Source organism: Hemicordylus capensis, chromosome 15, assembly GCF_027244095.1.
Source record: "Hemicordylus capensis ecotype Gifberg chromosome 15, rHemCap1.1.pri, whole genome shotgun sequence".
Lineage (NCBI taxonomy): Eukaryota > Metazoa > Chordata > Lepidosauria > Squamata > Cordylidae > Hemicordylus > Hemicordylus capensis.
In genome coordinates this window covers 365,194-382,643 of record NC_069671.1, presented here as the reverse complement: position 1 = coordinate 382,643, position 17,450 = coordinate 365,194, and the positions used below count along the sequence as shown (strand labels likewise).

Here is a 17,450-nt window from a genome sequence, read left to right as displayed (position 1 = left end):
CAAAGCGCTCCCTCCAGCTTGCCGCAGAGGAAGTTGTAATACTCCAGTGGTCACTTTCCCGAAGTCTTCATGGCCAGCTGTCTGTTGCGCTCATTTGCTTTGTGTGAGGCTCTTCCACGGGTTTAAAAACAAACTTAAAGCCAGCTGAACCAAACAAGTCAGGTTTTATCTGAAAAAAAAATGATTGTCCTACAATCCATGATCAGCAGTTTGAAACACACCTTGGCAGCTGCAATAAGAAAACCTCTCCCTCCTTCCCTCCCCCCCCCACTCTCACACCCCCATAGGTGCTCCGGAGCCAGGCTGCAACTGTGGCCACCACAGGTGGGTCCAGCTAGGTGCAATGTTAATTGCATGATTCTTAGAGGGACAGTCGAAATGGTGGTTTAATTTAACATCACTGCTTGCCTGGTTGTTACAGGTGACTCTGTGGGCAGGTCCGGAAGATGTTCAGCACATTTCAGACCTTTTTTGCATGGTCCGTTTGATCATTCGTGAAATGATGGTGTTTTCCCTAACTAGGCTTGGCAGCATCTTCTCAACAGGGCAGACTGGGCCTCAGCCACTGCGAAGTCTGGACTGGGGCCCAGCACCCAGCATGATGATCTGTTCGTGTCCATGCACCCCTATTGGTGCTCCAGTGTGGACCAGAGATGACCAGATGTATCCAGCCTTTAGTGGGAGACTTGACAGCTGAGGATCATGGGAAGGGGCTGATCCCGGAAGAAGTGACTCCCGAGTTTGATCAAGCCGGCCTGGAACACAGAAAGGGGGGCCAAGCAGGGCCGGTAGTTAACCTGGGGTGGGCCAGAAAAGAGGGGCCGTCTCTGGCAGATGGGGAAGCTGAAGCGCGCACACACTATAGGCCTTGACCCTAACCCTAACCCTAACCCTAACCCCAACCCCAACCCCAACCCCAACCCTAACCCTAACCCTAACCCTAACCCTAACCCTTGAGGTCATAAGGAGAGCTTCGCACGCTCAACTGGTCTGAATGCGATGGCCAATATCCCAGGCTTCCCCATCCGTTCACAACCATGATGACATCTCAGACTCTTGAGGGGATTTGCTGAAATGTATTCCAGACATATTCGTTGGGCAGAAAGGCCCCAGCTTGAATATAGCAGTGACATAGTCCATGCATGGTGAAGTGTGACGTTTGTGCAGTTGTGCAAGGCTGCTGTGGCGCAAGCGCACAAGGGGCCTCAGTGGTGTTGTGTGGCTGTGCAGCCCTGACATGGAATACAGAACCCAGAATGGTTGCAGCCTGGTCACTCTTTGCACAGTTCTGGTGTTTGTGCAGCCGCGTTGTGCACAAACACTCCATCCCACCCTGTGCGCAACGTTGCGCAGTATGCCAGCCGGCATTGCCCATGGGGCCTGTGACAGTCCGCAGCTGGGCACACAGACTGCTGTGGACTCCAGGGCCAGGCTTTGCCTCCAGCCAGGACAGTATGCCTCTGCCTGCCTGCACCCATGGGATGTTCTCGAGGCCCAGGGAAACAGCAGGTGAGCCCGGCAGCGTGACAAGAGCTCCAGGCATCTGCACTCTTGGCATTAGTTGGGCACGCTCTCTAGCCTGTGGAACCCCCAGGCTCTGCGTTGAGGGCATCTGTGACACTTTCCTCCTCCTCAGAGGTGATGACTCCTGCAATGGGGTCACGGTAGGAGGTGGTGGCGGCCTGTGTTTCGTCCTCAGAGGAGGCTCCCCACAAGGTCATCGCAGGTGCTCCGGCCCACGCCAGGAGGCGTCCTGGCCTGAATGGAAGCACCAGGCAGCCAGGAGGAGGAGGAGGAGGCAGCCTGCCCAGCACAGGGGCAGTGAATGAGGGCAGGCTGGCCCAGTGATGGCCAGGGCCCCCTGTGGCCCTCCGAGGCAGGGACACCCCCTCAGTCAGTGCCAACGGCATGGGTTGCTCAAGAGTGCGCTGTGATCAGCACCGCACAGGAGCAGCACCCTGATCTGCTGCCTCCCCCCCTCGCGCATGGGGGGGCGGCCCCTCTGGGGCAGGAGCCTCCCCTCTGCAGCAGGAGCAGCCCACACATCCCTTGGCCCAGAGCCCCCGGCGGTGGTGGGGCTGGCTGGCTCCTGCTTTCACTCTCCCTCCCCATCACCCCCAGCCAAGGGGCTTTCTTCTCCCCCAAGCGGCCATCAACTGCGCCAGAGAGAGAGAGATCCTGGGGTGATGAGCTTCGCCTTTGCTCCTCCAAACATGAGGAGACAAGGCGACCTCTGTTTGTGCCCCGAGGAGGAGGAGGAGGAGCCGGGCCAGCTTTTCTCCTCCTGGGGAGACGCCTGATGCCAACGAGCCCACCAAGGCGGCAGCAGCAGCACCAGGCAGGCACCCTGGGAGCCGGAGGACGGCCCTCCCCCCCCGCTTCCCACGGGCCTAATGAGGCCTCCCCCCCCCCCAGACACACTCCGCAGAAGGGCCTTAATGAGCACTTGCGGGTTGCATAAGAGGACAGGGAGGCCGCCACGCCACCGGGGCACCACCGGGGGGGGGGCTCCAATGTGCCCTTACGCCACCGAGTGCCACTTTGGTGACCCCAAAGGCGGGGGGGGGGAGTCTTCCGACTCTTTTCAGCGTGATGAAGCGGAGCCCAAATGAAACTCCTGGATGCATTTCTTGTGAAGAGCTGTGTCCCCCCCCCCCCTCGCCCCATATCCCTGCTAGAGAGAGAGAGAGAAGACTCCAAGCTGTCCACATTCGATGGGGCATTCCTGGCGCAATGGAAAAGTGGACACTCAGGCGCTTCTCTTGGTCTTCTGCTGCACATATATATACCAGATCAACTCTACACCACAAAACCCCCAGTCGTCATATTCTGCTCTCCTGCTTCCCTGCCCCAGGAACCATAGAAATTGTGGTTGGATTCTGTGCTCGAGATCTCCCCCCCCCCCGCCACACACCCACACCCACCGCTGCCTCCAACTCTAATTTCCAAAGAAAAAGAAATGACTGTAAGACCAGCTTAAGTTGATCGTGTAGACCAGGGTTTATGTTTTGGGACTACGACTCCCATCACCCTCAGCCACAAAGGCCGTATCTGGGGATGATGGGAGTTGTAGTCCAACAGCATCCGGGGGCCCTGGTGTGGACCACCTGCCTAGGAGCACAGGAAGCGGCCTTAAGCGGAGTCCCTCCCGGGGTCCATCTAGCTCAGCCCTGTCTACACTGACTGGCGGTGACTCTCCAAGGGTTTCCGTCTGCCCAGCCCCACCTGCTGGGGATGCTGCCAAGGACTGAACCTGGGACCTGCTGCAGGCAGGCAGGCAGGCAGATTCTCTTCCACTGAGCGGCTGCTGCCGCCAGAGCCCCCTCTGCCACGCAGAGATTCAGCAGTCGGCTCCGCCGCCTTCTGTGGGTGCACCCTTTGCCCGTCTTGCTTCATGGGTTGATCATGGCTGACGTGGGTGTAGGTGTCGCCATCTGGGGCCTCCTCTCTAGACTGCCGTCCTGGTGCCCAGTCGAGTGAAGCGAAGTTGTGCCACAGAGCCGGAGGGGACTCCTGGCAGCAGCCACAGAGCCGTGTGGTTTTCTTGGGTGCACAGTGCGCCAGAGAGAATCTGAAGCAGGATCCTGTTGTATTCCCTCGAGTAGTTCTCTTTTGCGTTTTGTGGTTTGGAAGTTTGTTCCAGTGGAGATCCTGGACAGAGAGGGGGGAGGTTGGGGGGCAGTGGTCAGAGTGTGGGGCGGTGTGGGGGGCAGTGGTCAGAATGGGGAAAGGGAGGGCAAGGAGAAGGAGAAAAATGGAATCCTTTCTGGAATAAAGTCTTCATTAAATCCACATAAGATTGGGTTTTTTGTGTGTTTACGAGGAAAGCAGTTCTAAAAGATCCCGACCCCAGATCGGGTCCTTGGATAACTGGAGGGCCAGGGGGGGCCCGGCCCCTTCCCACCCATGCACACACAGGCTGATGGTGTCCATGTGCAGCTGCCCCTGCCCAGGGGTGGGACTACTTCCTTGCGCAGACCTTGAGCTGAGCTTGGGCCCCTGGCAAGGCTCGCCACCGAGAGAGGCATCCCCCCCCCGTGGCCTGCTGGAACTCCCAGGTTCAAGCCCCGGCAGTGTCTCCAAGCCGGGCAGGGAGAGACCCATCTAAGACCTGGGAAGGCTGCTGCCAGTCAGAGCACACACCGCTGCTGAGCTAGATGGAGCCGTGGACGGATTCAGGAAAAGGCAGTTGCCCATGTGCAGATCTGGCAGCTTGGATTCGATTTGGCCTGCTGCCGCCCTCGCTGCTGACTCGGATGACGGGGTTCAGCATTAACTGGGTCTCCTCAGACTCAAATCTGCTCAACCATAAAAGCTTGAAGTGCGTCATCAGGGTCCACGAGATAAGAGCGCAGCGGAACAGTCTGTGCAAGGAAAGGTCTGTGCTCCGCTGCGGCCTGAGTGGAAACAGCTGCATGGCGGGATCGCAAGCTGCCCTCTGCTGAGTCAGACCCTTCTTGGTCCTTCTCGCTCAGCACTGTCTTCACAGACTGGCAGCGGCTTCTCCCAGGTTGCAGGCAGGAGTCTCTCTCCCAGCCCTGTCTCGGTGGAGAGGCTGCCAGGGAGGGAAGCGGAGACCGTCTGCATGCCGGTGGCTCCTGAGAGTGGCCCCATCATCCCCTAAGGGGAACCCCTGACAACAGCAGTGCCCACACATCAAGTCTCCCATCCATACGCAGCCAGGGCAGGCTTCCAGCCTAGAGCTGCCAACGGTTTCTCCCTGGCCTGCTCCTGCGTCTGTAACAAAGGTCGGAAAGGGGCGCGGCGCGGGGGGGGGGCGATTTGAACAGGTGAGTTTCAGGAAAAGCACTGCCGGGTGCATTTCCGCCTGCCAGCTGCGACTGGAGGCACAGGAGCAGCGGGGCTCCGGAAAGGAGGGGGCAAGCGCCAGCTCCCTGAATCCCGATGGAGGAGGAGGCGGAGGAGGAGGCGGAGGAGGCCTGAGTGACTGTCCTTCCTGGAACTCCCTTCTCTCCGCGGCCTTCAACGGCCGGCAGCCCACCGCGGAGCAGCCGCTGGCAACATCGACTGGCAGGCTGCCCTGCGCGGGGGGAGAGGAAGGACCGCTGCCGAGGACGAGGCCGCCTCCTCTCCGCCGCCGCCGCCGCCCACCGGGCTGCTTCCTCCTGGGAGAGAGCAGAAACTCCCCTCGCCGGGGGGCCTGAGCGAGGACTTCGCGGCGAACCCCGCCAGGAGGCCAGGCAGAGGGCGGCGGGGAGCGGGGGGCGAGGGCGATCTGGCGTGCGCCGAGCGGCGGCTGCAGGAGGGCCTGGCCGGGAAGCCCCTCCGTGCCGGACTGCTGGCGGCTTTGCACGTCTCTCAGGAACCCCCCAGGTCGGGGAGTCTTCTTCGCAGGTCTCCCTTTTGCCTTGCTGGGGGGCGGCTCTCGGGGGCAGCAGCAGCGCCGCGGCCCGCCCCCCCCTCCTGGCAGGGAAAGCCAAAGGCGGTGTTGCCGGAGTGCTGTGCAGAGACTCCAAGCGGAGGGAAGAGGCGAGGGGCTGCGGGGGGGGGGCTCCCAAGGCCACCAGGAGGCGCTCCCCAGCTCTAGCCTCTGGGTGTGTGTGTGGGGGGGGGGGACCCTCCACTTTCCCTTTCAGGCTGCAACGCCTCCCTTCTCCTTGCTCCCTGTAACCGGATTTCCTACTTTTCTCAATAACGTCCTCCTTTGATCTTATAGGGCTCGGGTTAAAAAAAACGTCGCTGGTTATGGGGTGAGGGATTGAGATGAGTGGGTCACCTTTGTGGGACCCGACTCTAAGTGGAGGGGAGGGCCCTTTGCTGGGGGAGCAAAAACCAGGCTGGCCAAGGCTATGAGGGCCCCCTGCTAGCCGGTCAGAACCACAGCCTGTAGAGTGGGGTGTGTGTGCTTGGCTAGCTTTCAAGAAAAAAGGATGCAAGAAGTTTACGGAGGTTTGAGCCAGGATGGCTAACCGGAATCTCCTCCGCATGGAGAGGCAAGAGACCGGGGATAAACACGGGGAGGGCTGTTAACTCTTGAGTCTGAGCTTCCCGGAAAGATCTGGCTGGCTGCTGCGTAACCTGTCAAGGCCATCTTCTGTGGAGGCCAGGTTGCTTTCCCCGAGGTGCAGGGCCTTTTCTGCTGTAGCCCCAGGATGCCTGGATGGCTCCCTGCCTGGGCATCCCTCCAGAGGAAGGTGAAGAGGGCCTCTCTTTGCTGTTCTGCTCTGGGAAACTGGGTTGTCTAACACACTTGCCTTCAACTTTGCTCTGATTGTTTGGTTTTGCTTAATTGCGTTTTTGATTTTTAATTAGGCCTGTATTGGGACAATAGAATAATGAATGGAATCAGGCACACTGGGGCAACTTTGCATTTGTTTCAAGATGAATGTAGAGAGGCCCTGAATGGCAGGCCTCTTTGCTGACCTTGTAGCCTGGAGGAGTGGAGTGGCCTCTCCCCCTCCCCCCTCCTCATTTAACATTGAAAACTCCTCTGGGTAGCCACACTGGACAGTGGCCCTGATTTTCTTCCCCACAGCCTGGACATTCAGTCAGCCCAGGGCATTGTGGGGGACAGCATGCCAATGGGGGCCACCTTGCTTTTTGGTGGGGGCCCCATTTCCCCCACAATGCTCCAGAGTGGCTCAGCTGTCTGGCACCAGAGACTGCTGCCCAGCGGAGTCTCTGACACCCCTTCCCCATTTTCAAAGAATGAAAAAGAGCCGGGGGGGGGAGGCAAGCCAACTGCCCCTGCCACACTCCAAGGGCGACAATGAACAGGGCAATGGAAAACCGTCCCCACTCGTCCCCAAGGGAGTGGGGGGGGGGCTGCTGCCAGCCAACCCCAGGACGAACCACCTTGCAAGCCACAGCCATGAATGGAGCGGCCCCATGGCCCCAGATCCAGGACCCCCAGCTGGGGGACGAGGAGGACAGGTCAGGTTATGAGGCAGTGTGGGGAGGCCTACAGCCCAGGGCCTGCGTGACCCTGTATCGCCAGGCCAGCCCCCACCCCACACACCCAACGAACCGGGGTCCCAAGTCAGCACCACCGGCACCACCTGAGGGCCCAGCCTGGCCTTCCCCCTCGGACTCAGAGAAGCCCCCCAAGAGCTGCCAGTCCTGGAAGGGCAAGCCACCCTGGGCAAGGCCCCCTTCAGAAGCAGGGCCTTCGCCCAGGGAATGGTGGGGCCAGTGTGCCATAAAAGCTGGAGGAACTGCCTCCCCGCTGGGCTGCTGCTCGGACACATCTCTGCCGGGAGCTGGCCAAGGTCCTGACCCCTTCCCCTCTGAAGACTTGTGCCTCAGCAGAGACCTCAACTTGGCCTAGAGCAGGAGAAGCATGAAAAATAGCGGGGGGGGGACACATCCCCACACGCCCCTATTTTAAAACCATGTTCTAGCATCCCATGGGATTGTATGCTGCTGTCGTTTTCGATTACACATAGCTTTGGCAACGTATACTCTACTGAAAGATGGCATTGGCCATACCGGCCTCGCCGGTCTGGTCCAGCAGGACTCTTCCTGTCTTTTCCTTTGAATGACTGCATTGATGAGAGGATCCGCTTCCGTTGCAGAAGATCGCCAGGTGGCGTAGCTCATCCCACAGAAGCCCAAACGGAGCGAAAAGCGGTTCTGAGCAGCTCTGTCTTCTAGGCCGCCTCCACGATGCCAGGAGAGGAGGGGAGGCCGTTCCACATGGTGACTCCTCTGCTGGAGAGCGCGGCCCTCTCCCGGGCTGCGGGTACAAAGGTCTACATGAAGCTGGAAAACACCCAGCCCTCTGGCTCCTTCAAGATCCGGGGCATTGGCTATTTCTGCCAGCAGGTGAGTGGCTGCTGCGGGCATGCTGGCCTCCACGGCTGCTTCGTGAGGAAGGAAGGCCTCTGGCATGGACTAGGAGAGGTTGGAGGCCAAGGCCAGCATGGCAGGCCATTAAGCCAGACAGAGGAACAGAGGAAGCTGCCCTAGACTGAGTCAGACCCTTGGTCCATCTTGCTCAGCATTGTCTTCACAGACTGGCAGCGGCTTCTCCCAGGTTGCAGGCAGGAATCTCTCTCAGCCCTAGCTTGGAGATGCTGCCAGGGAGGGAACTGGGAACCTTCTGCTCTTCCCAGAGCGGCAGCTCCATCCCCCGAGGAGGCATCTTCCAGGGCTCACACTTCTAGTCTCCCATTCAAATGCAACCAGGGCAGACCCTGCTTAGCTAAGGGGACAAGTCACGCTTGCTCCCACCAGACCAGCTCTCCTCTCCTCATTTGGAGAAGCGTGCTGGGGCCAAATTCAGTCATTTGGCCCAGCACACTTGGGTTGTCTGTTTGGTTTTGGGGGGCCTATAGCAGACCTGGAGGGTGGCTTCTGATGGGGATCAGGACCATGGAGTGTGTGGGGGAAAGGATTCCACTCTCTGCCTCTGCTGGGGTTCAGATCTGCAGCCCCCCTGGAGCTCAGTATTGCCTGCTCTGGCTGGCAGCCGCTCTTTAGGCAGGAGCCTCTCCCAGCCCTACCTGGAGAGGCTGCCTGCCAGGGCTTGATCCTGGGGGCCTCCTGCAGGCCAATATGCAGATCCCCTCCCCTGCTTTGTCCAGGGCAGGAAGACCCAGCAGCTGCCGCTCTGGTTTGTTCTGCTGCTTCTTGTAACGCCAGGCGGCCTCGCAGGGCAGGCAGCAGCCCCTGGAAGTGACGAGCTCTTCTCTCCTGTCCATTGCAGGTTGCCAGGAGGGGCTGCCAGCACCTGGTTTGCTCATCAGGTAAAGCCTTTAGAACCGGCCTCCTCCCGCCTGAGCCACAGAAACAACCCTCAGGAGGGGACCCAGCCCTTCACCAAGCCCTTTGATCTGCCCGGAGGGCTAGAGGAACTGACCGGTGTTTGGGGGTGCATCCCTCCTCCTCCTCCTCCTCCTCCTCCTGAGCGGCTGCAAGAGAGAACCACCCCAAGTCTGAAGGGGAGCGGGAGGCAGCAGGCTGCTCTAGGGGACCCGGCTGTGAGCTTGTGCCTGAGAGGAGGCAGGCACCGGCCACACACACCCACACCCCGTCCCAAGGCACAGCAGGGAGTTCTGCGGTGAGGCTTGCCAGGCTTGGGGTCACACCTGAGAGGCCACCACCATTAGGAGCCCCGGATCCCTCTCCCTGCCCCCTGCCCCCGCCGGCTCCCGGCTTCAGGGGCCTGAACCTTATTCTGCAGGGGTGGGCTGTGGCAGAGCGGAAGTACTGCTGTGGGGACGGGGCGGGGGGGGGGCTTCAGCATCCTTGCCTGAGCCAGAAGGGTCGGAAGAGGGCAACGGGGCATCCTCAGGCCAGAGGGGAGGTGCAGCAGATGTGAGGGGCCTCCTCCGGTCAAGGGGGGGGCCTCCCGGACGGCTGCTTCCTCTGCAGCCCTGGACTCTGCCTTGGGGTCTGCCTCGGGTGAAGAGGCGGGCCAGACCCAGGGACGGGGATCGCTTGTGGGCCCCCCGGAGGCTCCCTCTTGGGTTGAGTGGGGCCGGCTGCTGGCCTGGAGGGGGCTTGGGCCGGCCCAGCGGGCTCTTCTTGCGCGCTTCCTCTGCCCTCCTGCAGGGGGCAATGCTGGGCTTGCTACCGCCTACGCTGCCCGCAAACTCGGGATCCCGGCCACCGTCATCGTCCCCGGGAGCACCCCCCCGCTGGTGGTGAGGAAGCTGGAAGAGCAGAGGGCGGAGGTGGAGGTCTTTGGAAAGGTAAGCGGGGCCCGGCAGGCGGGCGGACTGCTGCAGCTCTCCTGCTGCCGCTTTCCGCAGACCGGGCTCTCCAGAAAGCCTCTGCGGCCTCCCCAGACACAGCCAGAGACAGGCACCCTTCACTGAGGGGGGGCGGTGTCCCTCTGCACCTGCACCAGCCCCTCCCATCAGGTGGAGCCTCCCTGCCTCTCCCGCAGCCTCTCCCGGCTTCCTCCCTCCCCCCCCCCTTGGGAAGCCACTTCAGACCCATCAGGGCGGCCTCCGGGACCATCGTTGGCTTGTGAGCTGCCTAGACAGAGGCTTGGCCAGCACTAACGGTGGCAAAGGGTTGGATGCAGCCATGAGATGCAGCCTTGCCCCTTGCCGGGGGGGGGGCAACCCCACCCTGCAAAAGCCAGCCCCTGCATGCTTTGAGAGGGGATGCCGGCAGCAGCAGCCTCCTCTCGCAGGCCTTTTTTGCAGGGGCGGTGAGGGCGGCCCCTCCTTGCAACGTTCCCAAAGAGCAGGTGGCGGGAGCGGGGCACCTTGGCGTCCCAGAAGCCCACTGCCTGAGGCGACTGCCTCGCTGGGGCTCATGAAAGGGCCGGCCTGGCCAGCAGCTGCTCTCAGTGGAGCCCGTCTTGCTTCTGCTTCCGCAGGTGTGGGACGATGCCAACGACCGGGCCTTGGCGCTGGCTGAGAAGGACGGCTGGGTCAACGTCCACCCCTTTGACCACCCCTTTGTCTGGTGAGAGCTTTGGAGAGGCATTCCAGGGGAGGGCGCTCTGCTCTGGCCTCCCTCCCAGGAGAAGCACCCCGCCCCCGGCCCGGCCCTCCCCTTCCTTCTCCTGTGGCCTGCCAAAGAGACCCCTTGTTGGGCCCACTCAGGTTTCTTTGTGACTTGGGTTTTCCTCTCCTCCAGAACTAACAGCCTTTTGGAAGAAAGTGGTTGGGTTGGTTAGCATGTGGTTGGGCAGGATATTAGAAAGTCTATATTTTATTGGGCGGTACCCAAGAAATGGCACAAGCAGCCGGTTCACAGTTTTGTGCAACATCTTCTGGCTGCCGCATGCATTTGTGCTGCTAGAACCCCCGGGAATTAGCACCGATTTCAGAAAAGCCTCTTTGGTTAGGTTGAGGGAGTTGAGCCAAGAGCTTCATGATTTGACGGAGATCTGCGGTTAATTTCTGGCAAGGCTGGCTTGGTGGCTTCACTCCCAGAAGCAAAAAGACCTTTGCATGGTTAGAACATCCTATGGAGCCGAAACTGCTTTGTCTCCAACTCCTTGGCGTTTGAATCAGTTTTCCATTTTGGAAGCCTTTGCATACATACAAACCCCTTGAATTACACAGCAAAGGCAGGAGAGAGTTCAGAAGGGGGGTCCAATGTACACTGCAGCCCAGGGGCGGCCCTTGGATGTGTGTTCCGTTGCGCTTGTGCCGCTCAGCTTCCAGCCAGGAGGGCCTCCCCGTAGGGATCTCTTCCGCAGGTCCTCAGCTGGGGCTCTCCTGGGGAAGAGGAGAGAGAGCCTGGACTGGGCCAGTTCTCAGGGCTGCTCGGGTGCCTCCTCTCCCCGCAGGAAGGGCCACAGCAGCCTGGCCCAGGAGCTGCGGGACTGCCTGGAGGCCAAGCCTGGCGTGGTGGTGCTGTCGGTGGGAGGAGGAGGCCTCCTGGCTGGGGTGGTGTCTGGCCTGCAAAAGGTGGGCTGGCGGGACGTGCCCATCGTGGCCGTGGAGACCAGAGGCGCCGACAGCTACAGCGCAGCCCTCCAGGCCGGGCACCTGGCCACCCTGCCGGAGATCACCAGGTGGGTTCTCCACGCGGGAAGTCACACACGCCCCCCCCCCCGCCCCCCCCCCCCGGCCAAGGCTGTGTCAGAAGCTGCGGTCTGGATTCCAGCCCACCTCCTCTCTCGGACGGCCCCTTTCAAAACACGCATTGAATCCACCTGGCACAGTTACGTAAATCAAACCATTTCCCAAGAAGCCCCCACCCTGCCAAAAAACCCTCCCCAAGGGGTCAAAAGCACCCCTGCCACCCTCTGACGTTCTTATCCGGCTCCCCTGTCTTTGGGCTCTGCCTGTTGGCAGGAACAAACTCGCCTTCCAGGCCATGGGCAGAGAACAGAGTCACTCCGGATCAACAGGTGCAGGGCTTGTCCGCAGCTCAGCAGCGTCTGGCCTGGGTGGGACTAGGAGAGACTCCTGGCTGAAACCCAGGAGAGTGGCCGGAAGCCAGTGCAGGGAATATGGGGGTCCGACTCAGTGGGGCCGCTTCACCTGTCCCTAGCCGACTGCTTGGCCCAGGCCTGCAGCAGCTATGAGGAGGAGCCCCTGCCTTGCACCCAGGAGGGCCCAAGTTCGCTCCCTGGCTGCGGGCTGGGAAAGGCCTTTCTCTCCCTGAAGGCCTTGAGAGCCATCGCCAGACTATGCTGAGCTAGATGGACTCAGTGTCCAGCTCAGCACCAGAGGTCTTGTGCCCAACTAGCCTTACGAGGAGGCCCACGACGGACGCTGCAGCCATGTTGCCGAAGCGAAGCGGGTCTGCTCCGTGCCTGGCTCAGCCCTCTTTCTGCCAGCCTCAGCCACCCTGAGCAGGGGGGGAGAGGCCTGCAATCAAGTCGATACGGAGATGGATACGGCGGATATTGATATGCCACTTTCCAACAAAGTGGTTTACACAACAATATAAATAAATATAAAGTAAAATAAAATACTGAATGCAATACATTGAAGCCAGCCAGCCTGGAGAAAGAGAAGCCCAAGGCCGGCATTCCAAGGGGAGCCGGGCAACCTGCGCCTGGGCTAGCTGCAAGAGATGAGTTGGGAGGAGGCGGGTTTGGCTCAGGGAAGAAGCAGCAGCAGCAGCCTCCGCGAGCAGAGCAGCAGCGCCCTCTGAGTGAGAGCCGCAGGCAGGCAGGCAGGCAGGCGTGCTCCAGTTGTGTCAACCGCCCGGCTATTTGCGCTCTCTCTCTCTCTCTCTCTCTCCCCCCCCCGCAGCGTGGCAACGTGCCTGGGGGCCAAGACGGTGGCACAGCGGGCTCTGGACTGTGCCAGCGAGTGGCCCATCATCTCGCATGTGCTGGAGGATGTGGAGGCCGTGGCGGCCGTGGAGCACTTCCTGGGTAAGTGGGGCCGGGGGGGGGTCTCCCAGAGGGTGCCCGCCCGGGGGTGGGGAGCGAGGCTGGCCCCTTTGCTCTGCTCTTGGGGTCCCCTGAAGTGTCAGACAGACCCAGAGCACGGAGGAGCTCCTGGGGGAGCAGCACACACAACTGCAAGCAAAGGCTGCCCCCTCGTGGCTGTCAGGGGTGGCTTTCTTTGCCCGGGAGCATTTCCAGACAGCAGACTTTACTGGGAGTTCCAATTTGCCCCCCAAAACTGAAGCCAAAACTGTTTTTTTAAAAAGGTAAAGGTAAAGTGTGCCACCGAGGTGGTGTCAACCCCTGGCGATGACAGAGCCCTGTGGCTGGCTTTGGGAGAATACAGGAGGGGTTGACCATGGCCTCCTCCCGCACAGTGTGAGATGATGATGCCTTTCAGCATCTTCCTAGATCACTGCTGCCCAATATAGGTACCAGCAGGGATTCAAACCGGCAACCTCTGGCTTGCTAGTCAAGTCATTTCCCGCTGCAAATCGGGCTGTGTTCCAATGTGTAATGAAAAACCCGAATTGCGTCTGGAGTGTTCCCGATAACTCGCAGGGACTTCAGGGTGAATCTGGCCGAAATGCAAGCACACACCCTCCATTCCGGAGGAGGAGCGAGCTAAAAGCCCCTCCTGGAAATGCTCCCGTTCCCGCTCTTGGGATTAATGTCAGTTTCAGGTCCCTCTCTCTCTTTGGCCTGCTTTCTCTGTGTTTTCCCCAGCAGGAGAAACAGCAGCTATTGGGGTTGACAGACGGGGGGGGGGGAGGGGAAGGGGAAGGGTTAACTTAACCGGCCCCTTCCCACCCCATAATGCCTCCCCCCACCCACACCCACCCAAGCAGTATGAGAGTTTACATTGCTAGCAGAGAGGAAGAGGAAGCTGACATGGTAGCCCCAGCACACTTACACATATATTAGATGTTTCGGCTGGGAGAAGAGGACACAAGATGCTAGGCAGGGGAAGGAAGCCTCATCACGTCGGAAAGCAGCCTTGGTGACTGCAACGGGAAATGGGAGAGCAGTCGGGGTGGGGGGAGCGGCGTCTTAACCCTGGCCCTTCCTGCTCCTTTTCTGCTTCCAACCACCCCAGCTGCTTTTCCACCCACAAGGGAAAATATATGGGGTTCCTGAATCTTTTCCCTGCTGGGAGAAAAACCGTGTGAGGAGGAAGATGGCAATGTTGAATGGAGCAATGGCTCGAGGGGAAAGAGTGGAGTAGTTCCCTCCGGCTGTTGCTGTCCTTCCACTCAGGCTGGCAGCCTCCTGGGACCACTTTCCAGGGTTTTTTTGTTTTGTTTTTAAAAGACGCCTGTGCTGCTTCCGGGGAGTGAATGTCTGGCTGGCTCTGCAGGGTTCAGCCCAAGGCTTCATGGAAGGTGGGGGCGACATCGGGAGGGATGGGGTGGGGGGTGTGTGTTCCAGCCCTCTGTAGGAGGAGGCATCATGCAGTGCCTCAGAGAAGCTGCTTGACCCAGCAGGCCTCCTTACCTGCCCTCTGAGCTCTTGCAATCAGGCTGGGCATTTTTCCTTGGGCTGGGTGGGCAATGCTTCGGGGAGCCCCCAAACAATCAGAAGACAGGATAGCTTGATTGGCACCTTTTCTGGCCAGTCGTGGGAGAGGACGCTCCAGCAGCAGGAAGGCGGGATTGCAGGGCGCTCTCTCTCTCTCTCGCTCTCCTGATGAGGCTGTGAGTTTCCCTTCTTCGTCCGGGCATTTGTGTGCTTGCGGGGGGGCGGGGAGGCACAGCCCCCCTGCCATTAATGACCAGCCTGCAATGCTTCCTTCTCCTCCCCCAGATGATGAGCGCATGTTGGTGGAGCCGGCCTGTGGTGCCTCCCTGGCTCTGCTCTACTCCGGCCACCTCCAGCAGCTGCAGGCCGAGGGGCGTTTGTGCAGGCCCCTGCCGGGCCCCGTCGTGGTCATCGTGTGCGGGGGGAGCGGCATCCAGCTGGAGGGGCTCCGAGCCCTGAAGAGCCGGCTGGGGATGCCCTGAAGGCGGCCAGAGATCATGGCCTGTGGCGGGGGGGGGCTTCCCTCTGGTTGACTCGGACCACCGTGGGGCTGGGATGGGGAAGGAACCCTTCCAGCTGCTGCTAAGGGCAGCTGTTTGCCCCGCCCTGACCCAAATGCCAGATTGGGGGTCAGGAAGGATTCCGCCCCCCTGCCCCCCTCAAGGTTCAATTCACCCATGAGCCCAGGTTGGGGCTGTTCTGTGTTACCCTGTGATAAGAAGGCTTGGCTGGCTGGCTTGAGCCATGGAAGACGACTGGGGGATGCTTCAGTGCCCTCGCTTTAAAGCCACACCCCCGGGCAGTGCTAAGGAGTACTAAGATGTGGTGTGCACACGCTCAGTCCCTTGCTAATAAAAAGAACCGCTTGACTCCTGACTGGTCTGGCTTTTGACTGGAGGCCACCCAATGGGCACAGCAGGGAGCAAGATGCAAGCCGCAAAGGGAGGGGGTCGCATCCTCTGCAAGCGTGTGTGTGTGTGCACATGCCAGTTTTGTTTTCTGCCTCATGCCAAAACTCCCTGCACCCCAAACCCTGTTTTAAACAAAAACAAAAAACTCTCGCATGTCCGAAATGTCCCAGTCCTGCCTTCTCCTTGTGGTGCCAGTTTTTTCCTTGCAGAGAGCCGGTTAGAAATCGGGGTGTGTATGTGTGTCTCTTAGTCCTCTTCTTCTCATGACCTCTATTTGATCTGCATTTTAAAAGCAAATCATCTTCAATTTGGAGTTGCCTTCAACTTGGGTAAATATCGGCAACAGTTCAAGAACAAGATTCCCGTCCCCCCCTGCAGTTTGGAGTGGTACAGTCTGTTCTGCCACCATTTTTTATCTAACCACGAAGAAGCACACAGAGCAGCAGCCTTCTGCCTACGGCCTCAAGTGGTCTAGTCCAGCAGCGGCTGGGCCACTGGATTCGGCTGAGGGTCTAGAGCAGCTCGGAGGGCTGCGGTGCTCCTTGACACCATCGGACGCCAGCGCTGGGCTCTGGCCCAAGCGAGCACCTGCTGCCTCCCTCCAGGCCTTGCCGAGGCCGGCTCTGTTTTCATCCCCTCCAGATCTCTGCCTCCTGCCGGGGATAAGTCAGCACGGAGCTCCCTCACCCCTCTGGGAGGCTGCCATTGTGAGGCCTGGGAACCCTCCGGTTCAGCTGCAGCTGCTCTCTCTCTTGCCACCCCTGCCAAGGCTGGGCTGGTGCAGGGAGCTCTGCTCCTCCCTGTGTCCGGCCTTGACAGATGCCCCTTTCCCAGGCAGCAGGAGGAGGAAAAGCACCCGCTCAGCAGCAGATCCTGCACAGTGGGGTCCACAGAAGCAGCCTCACAAGAAAGTCCTGGGAGTGGCGCTCTGCAGACAGCCCCCCCCCTCTCTTGTATTTTGGGTGGTATACAAATAAGTTACACACACACACACACACACACACACACACACACACACACACACACACACACATACAGAGCTTTGGTTGAAGATAAAGCATCACTAGATTGTTTCTTGCTTAACCATGAGATTTCCCCTCCTCCATAGAAAAATACTTTGCTCCTAGTTGACTTTTTCCCTTCTCCATCTTCAGCCCAGTTGGCATTCAGGTATCCTACTCACTTGGGTTGCTCACATGCTGGCAGTACTAATTCCAGGTCTGCTGTGCCCTTTAAATGCTGTGCAGTTCTTTTAAGTGCAATCTAGTCCTTCTTTGTTGGTGAATTCTTTTTCCTACACAATATCCCAACAACTGCTGCAATATCAGGATGCGATACTGATGTAATGAACGGTAACTTGCCAATTCCCAGTCTGTAGTTTTCATTGCTTTCCAGAGACTCATTGGATTCCTTCTCCTTTAAGAAACCCACTTCCATTGGAGTACTCTTCTGCCTTTATTATACCAAGACACTCAATTAAGGCCATTCTCTTTTGCCTCTGATTGAGTGTAAACTTCCATCATCTCATCTGTTTATTTGTATCCTGAGATATTTCACCCAAATCTTTAATTTCTACTTCTTTATTTAAATTCTTCACAATCTCATCATAATCTTTCTTATCCTGATGACAAACAGTCAGATCATCTACATATATAAGAATGTATGTCCACCTTCCTTCCCTTTCTCTAGTATACAGACAAGGATCGGCATTTCCCTCTCTACATCCTTCCAGAAGCAATTGACTTAATTTCCCATTCCAAGCTATGGCTGCTTGTTTAAGACCGTATATACTTTTCTGTAGTTTATACACAAGAGTTTCTTTACCTAACTTCTCAAAACCTGGAGGTTGATGTATGTATGTTGATGTATGAAAGAGGGATATATCCCCTCTTAGATATCACCACATAAAAATGCTGTCTAAATGATGCACATCCACTAGCTTAGATGCAGCAAGTGCAAGTAACAGGCTAATCGATGTGCACCTAACTATTGGTACAAAGGTCTCTTCATAGTCCTCAGCATATTTATGTGCATATCCCTTAGCAACCAACCTGGCTTTATATATTTGAATATCTCCTTTTTCATCATGCTTAATGGTAAACATCCCTTTGTATCCTTTAGCCTTTCTGTTTCCTAGTAACTCTCCATGTCTTATTCTTATGAAGTGAGCTGATCTCTTCCTTAGCAGACTGTATCCACTTGTGTGTATCTGAATTGGGTATTCCTTTTGTTTTATGCCAACTTAT

At 58.5% G+C, this 17,450-nt stretch overlaps 1 protein-coding gene across 5 annotated transcripts; it reads left to right on the top strand.

Annotated features, from left to right (window-relative positions):
• Nucleotides 1-4,775: 4,775 nt before the first annotated feature.
• SDSL (serine dehydratase like) lies at nucleotides 4,776-15,162 on the top strand. Of its 5 annotated transcripts, none has more exons than XM_053280380.1 (8): nucleotides 4,776-4,790; nucleotides 7,536-7,785; nucleotides 8,669-8,708; nucleotides 9,517-9,656; nucleotides 10,295-10,383; nucleotides 11,216-11,443; nucleotides 12,636-12,760; nucleotides 14,579-15,162. In XM_053280380.1, exons 2-8 carry the CDS (start codon nucleotides 7,627-7,629, stop codon nucleotides 14,773-14,775), a joined length of 978 nt encoding a protein of 325 aa, XP_053136355.1. In that variant the 5' UTR covers nucleotides 4,776-4,790; nucleotides 7,536-7,626; the 3' UTR covers nucleotides 14,776-15,162. The 5 variants fall into 5 exon arrangements, with proteins under 5 accessions (XP_053136355.1, XP_053136356.1, XP_053136353.1 ...); XM_053280381.1 differs by lacking the exon at nucleotides 4,776-4,790 and adding an exon at nucleotides 4,842-5,334 and having other exon boundaries at nucleotides 7,615-7,785; XM_053280378.1 differs by lacking the exon at nucleotides 4,776-4,790 and adding an exon at nucleotides 4,843-5,334 and having other exon boundaries at nucleotides 7,539-7,785.
• The last annotated feature ends 2,288 nt before the right edge of the window (nucleotides 15,163-17,450 follow it).

Bases quoted from the DNA above. Each gene is read 5' to 3' on its own strand.
- SDSL (XM_053280380.1), top strand. From the start codon at position 7,627: ATGCCAGGAGAGGAGGGGAGGCCGTTCCACATGGTGACTCCTCTGCTG. The intron at 10,384-11,215 runs GTGAGAGCTTTG...CTCTCCCCGCAG, and splicing joins TTTGACCACCCCTTTGTCTG to GAAGGGCCACAGCAGCCTGG. The intron at 12,761-14,578 runs GTAAGTGGGGCC...CTCCTCCCCCAG, and splicing joins GGCCGTGGAGCACTTCCTGG to ATGATGAGCGCATGTTGGTG.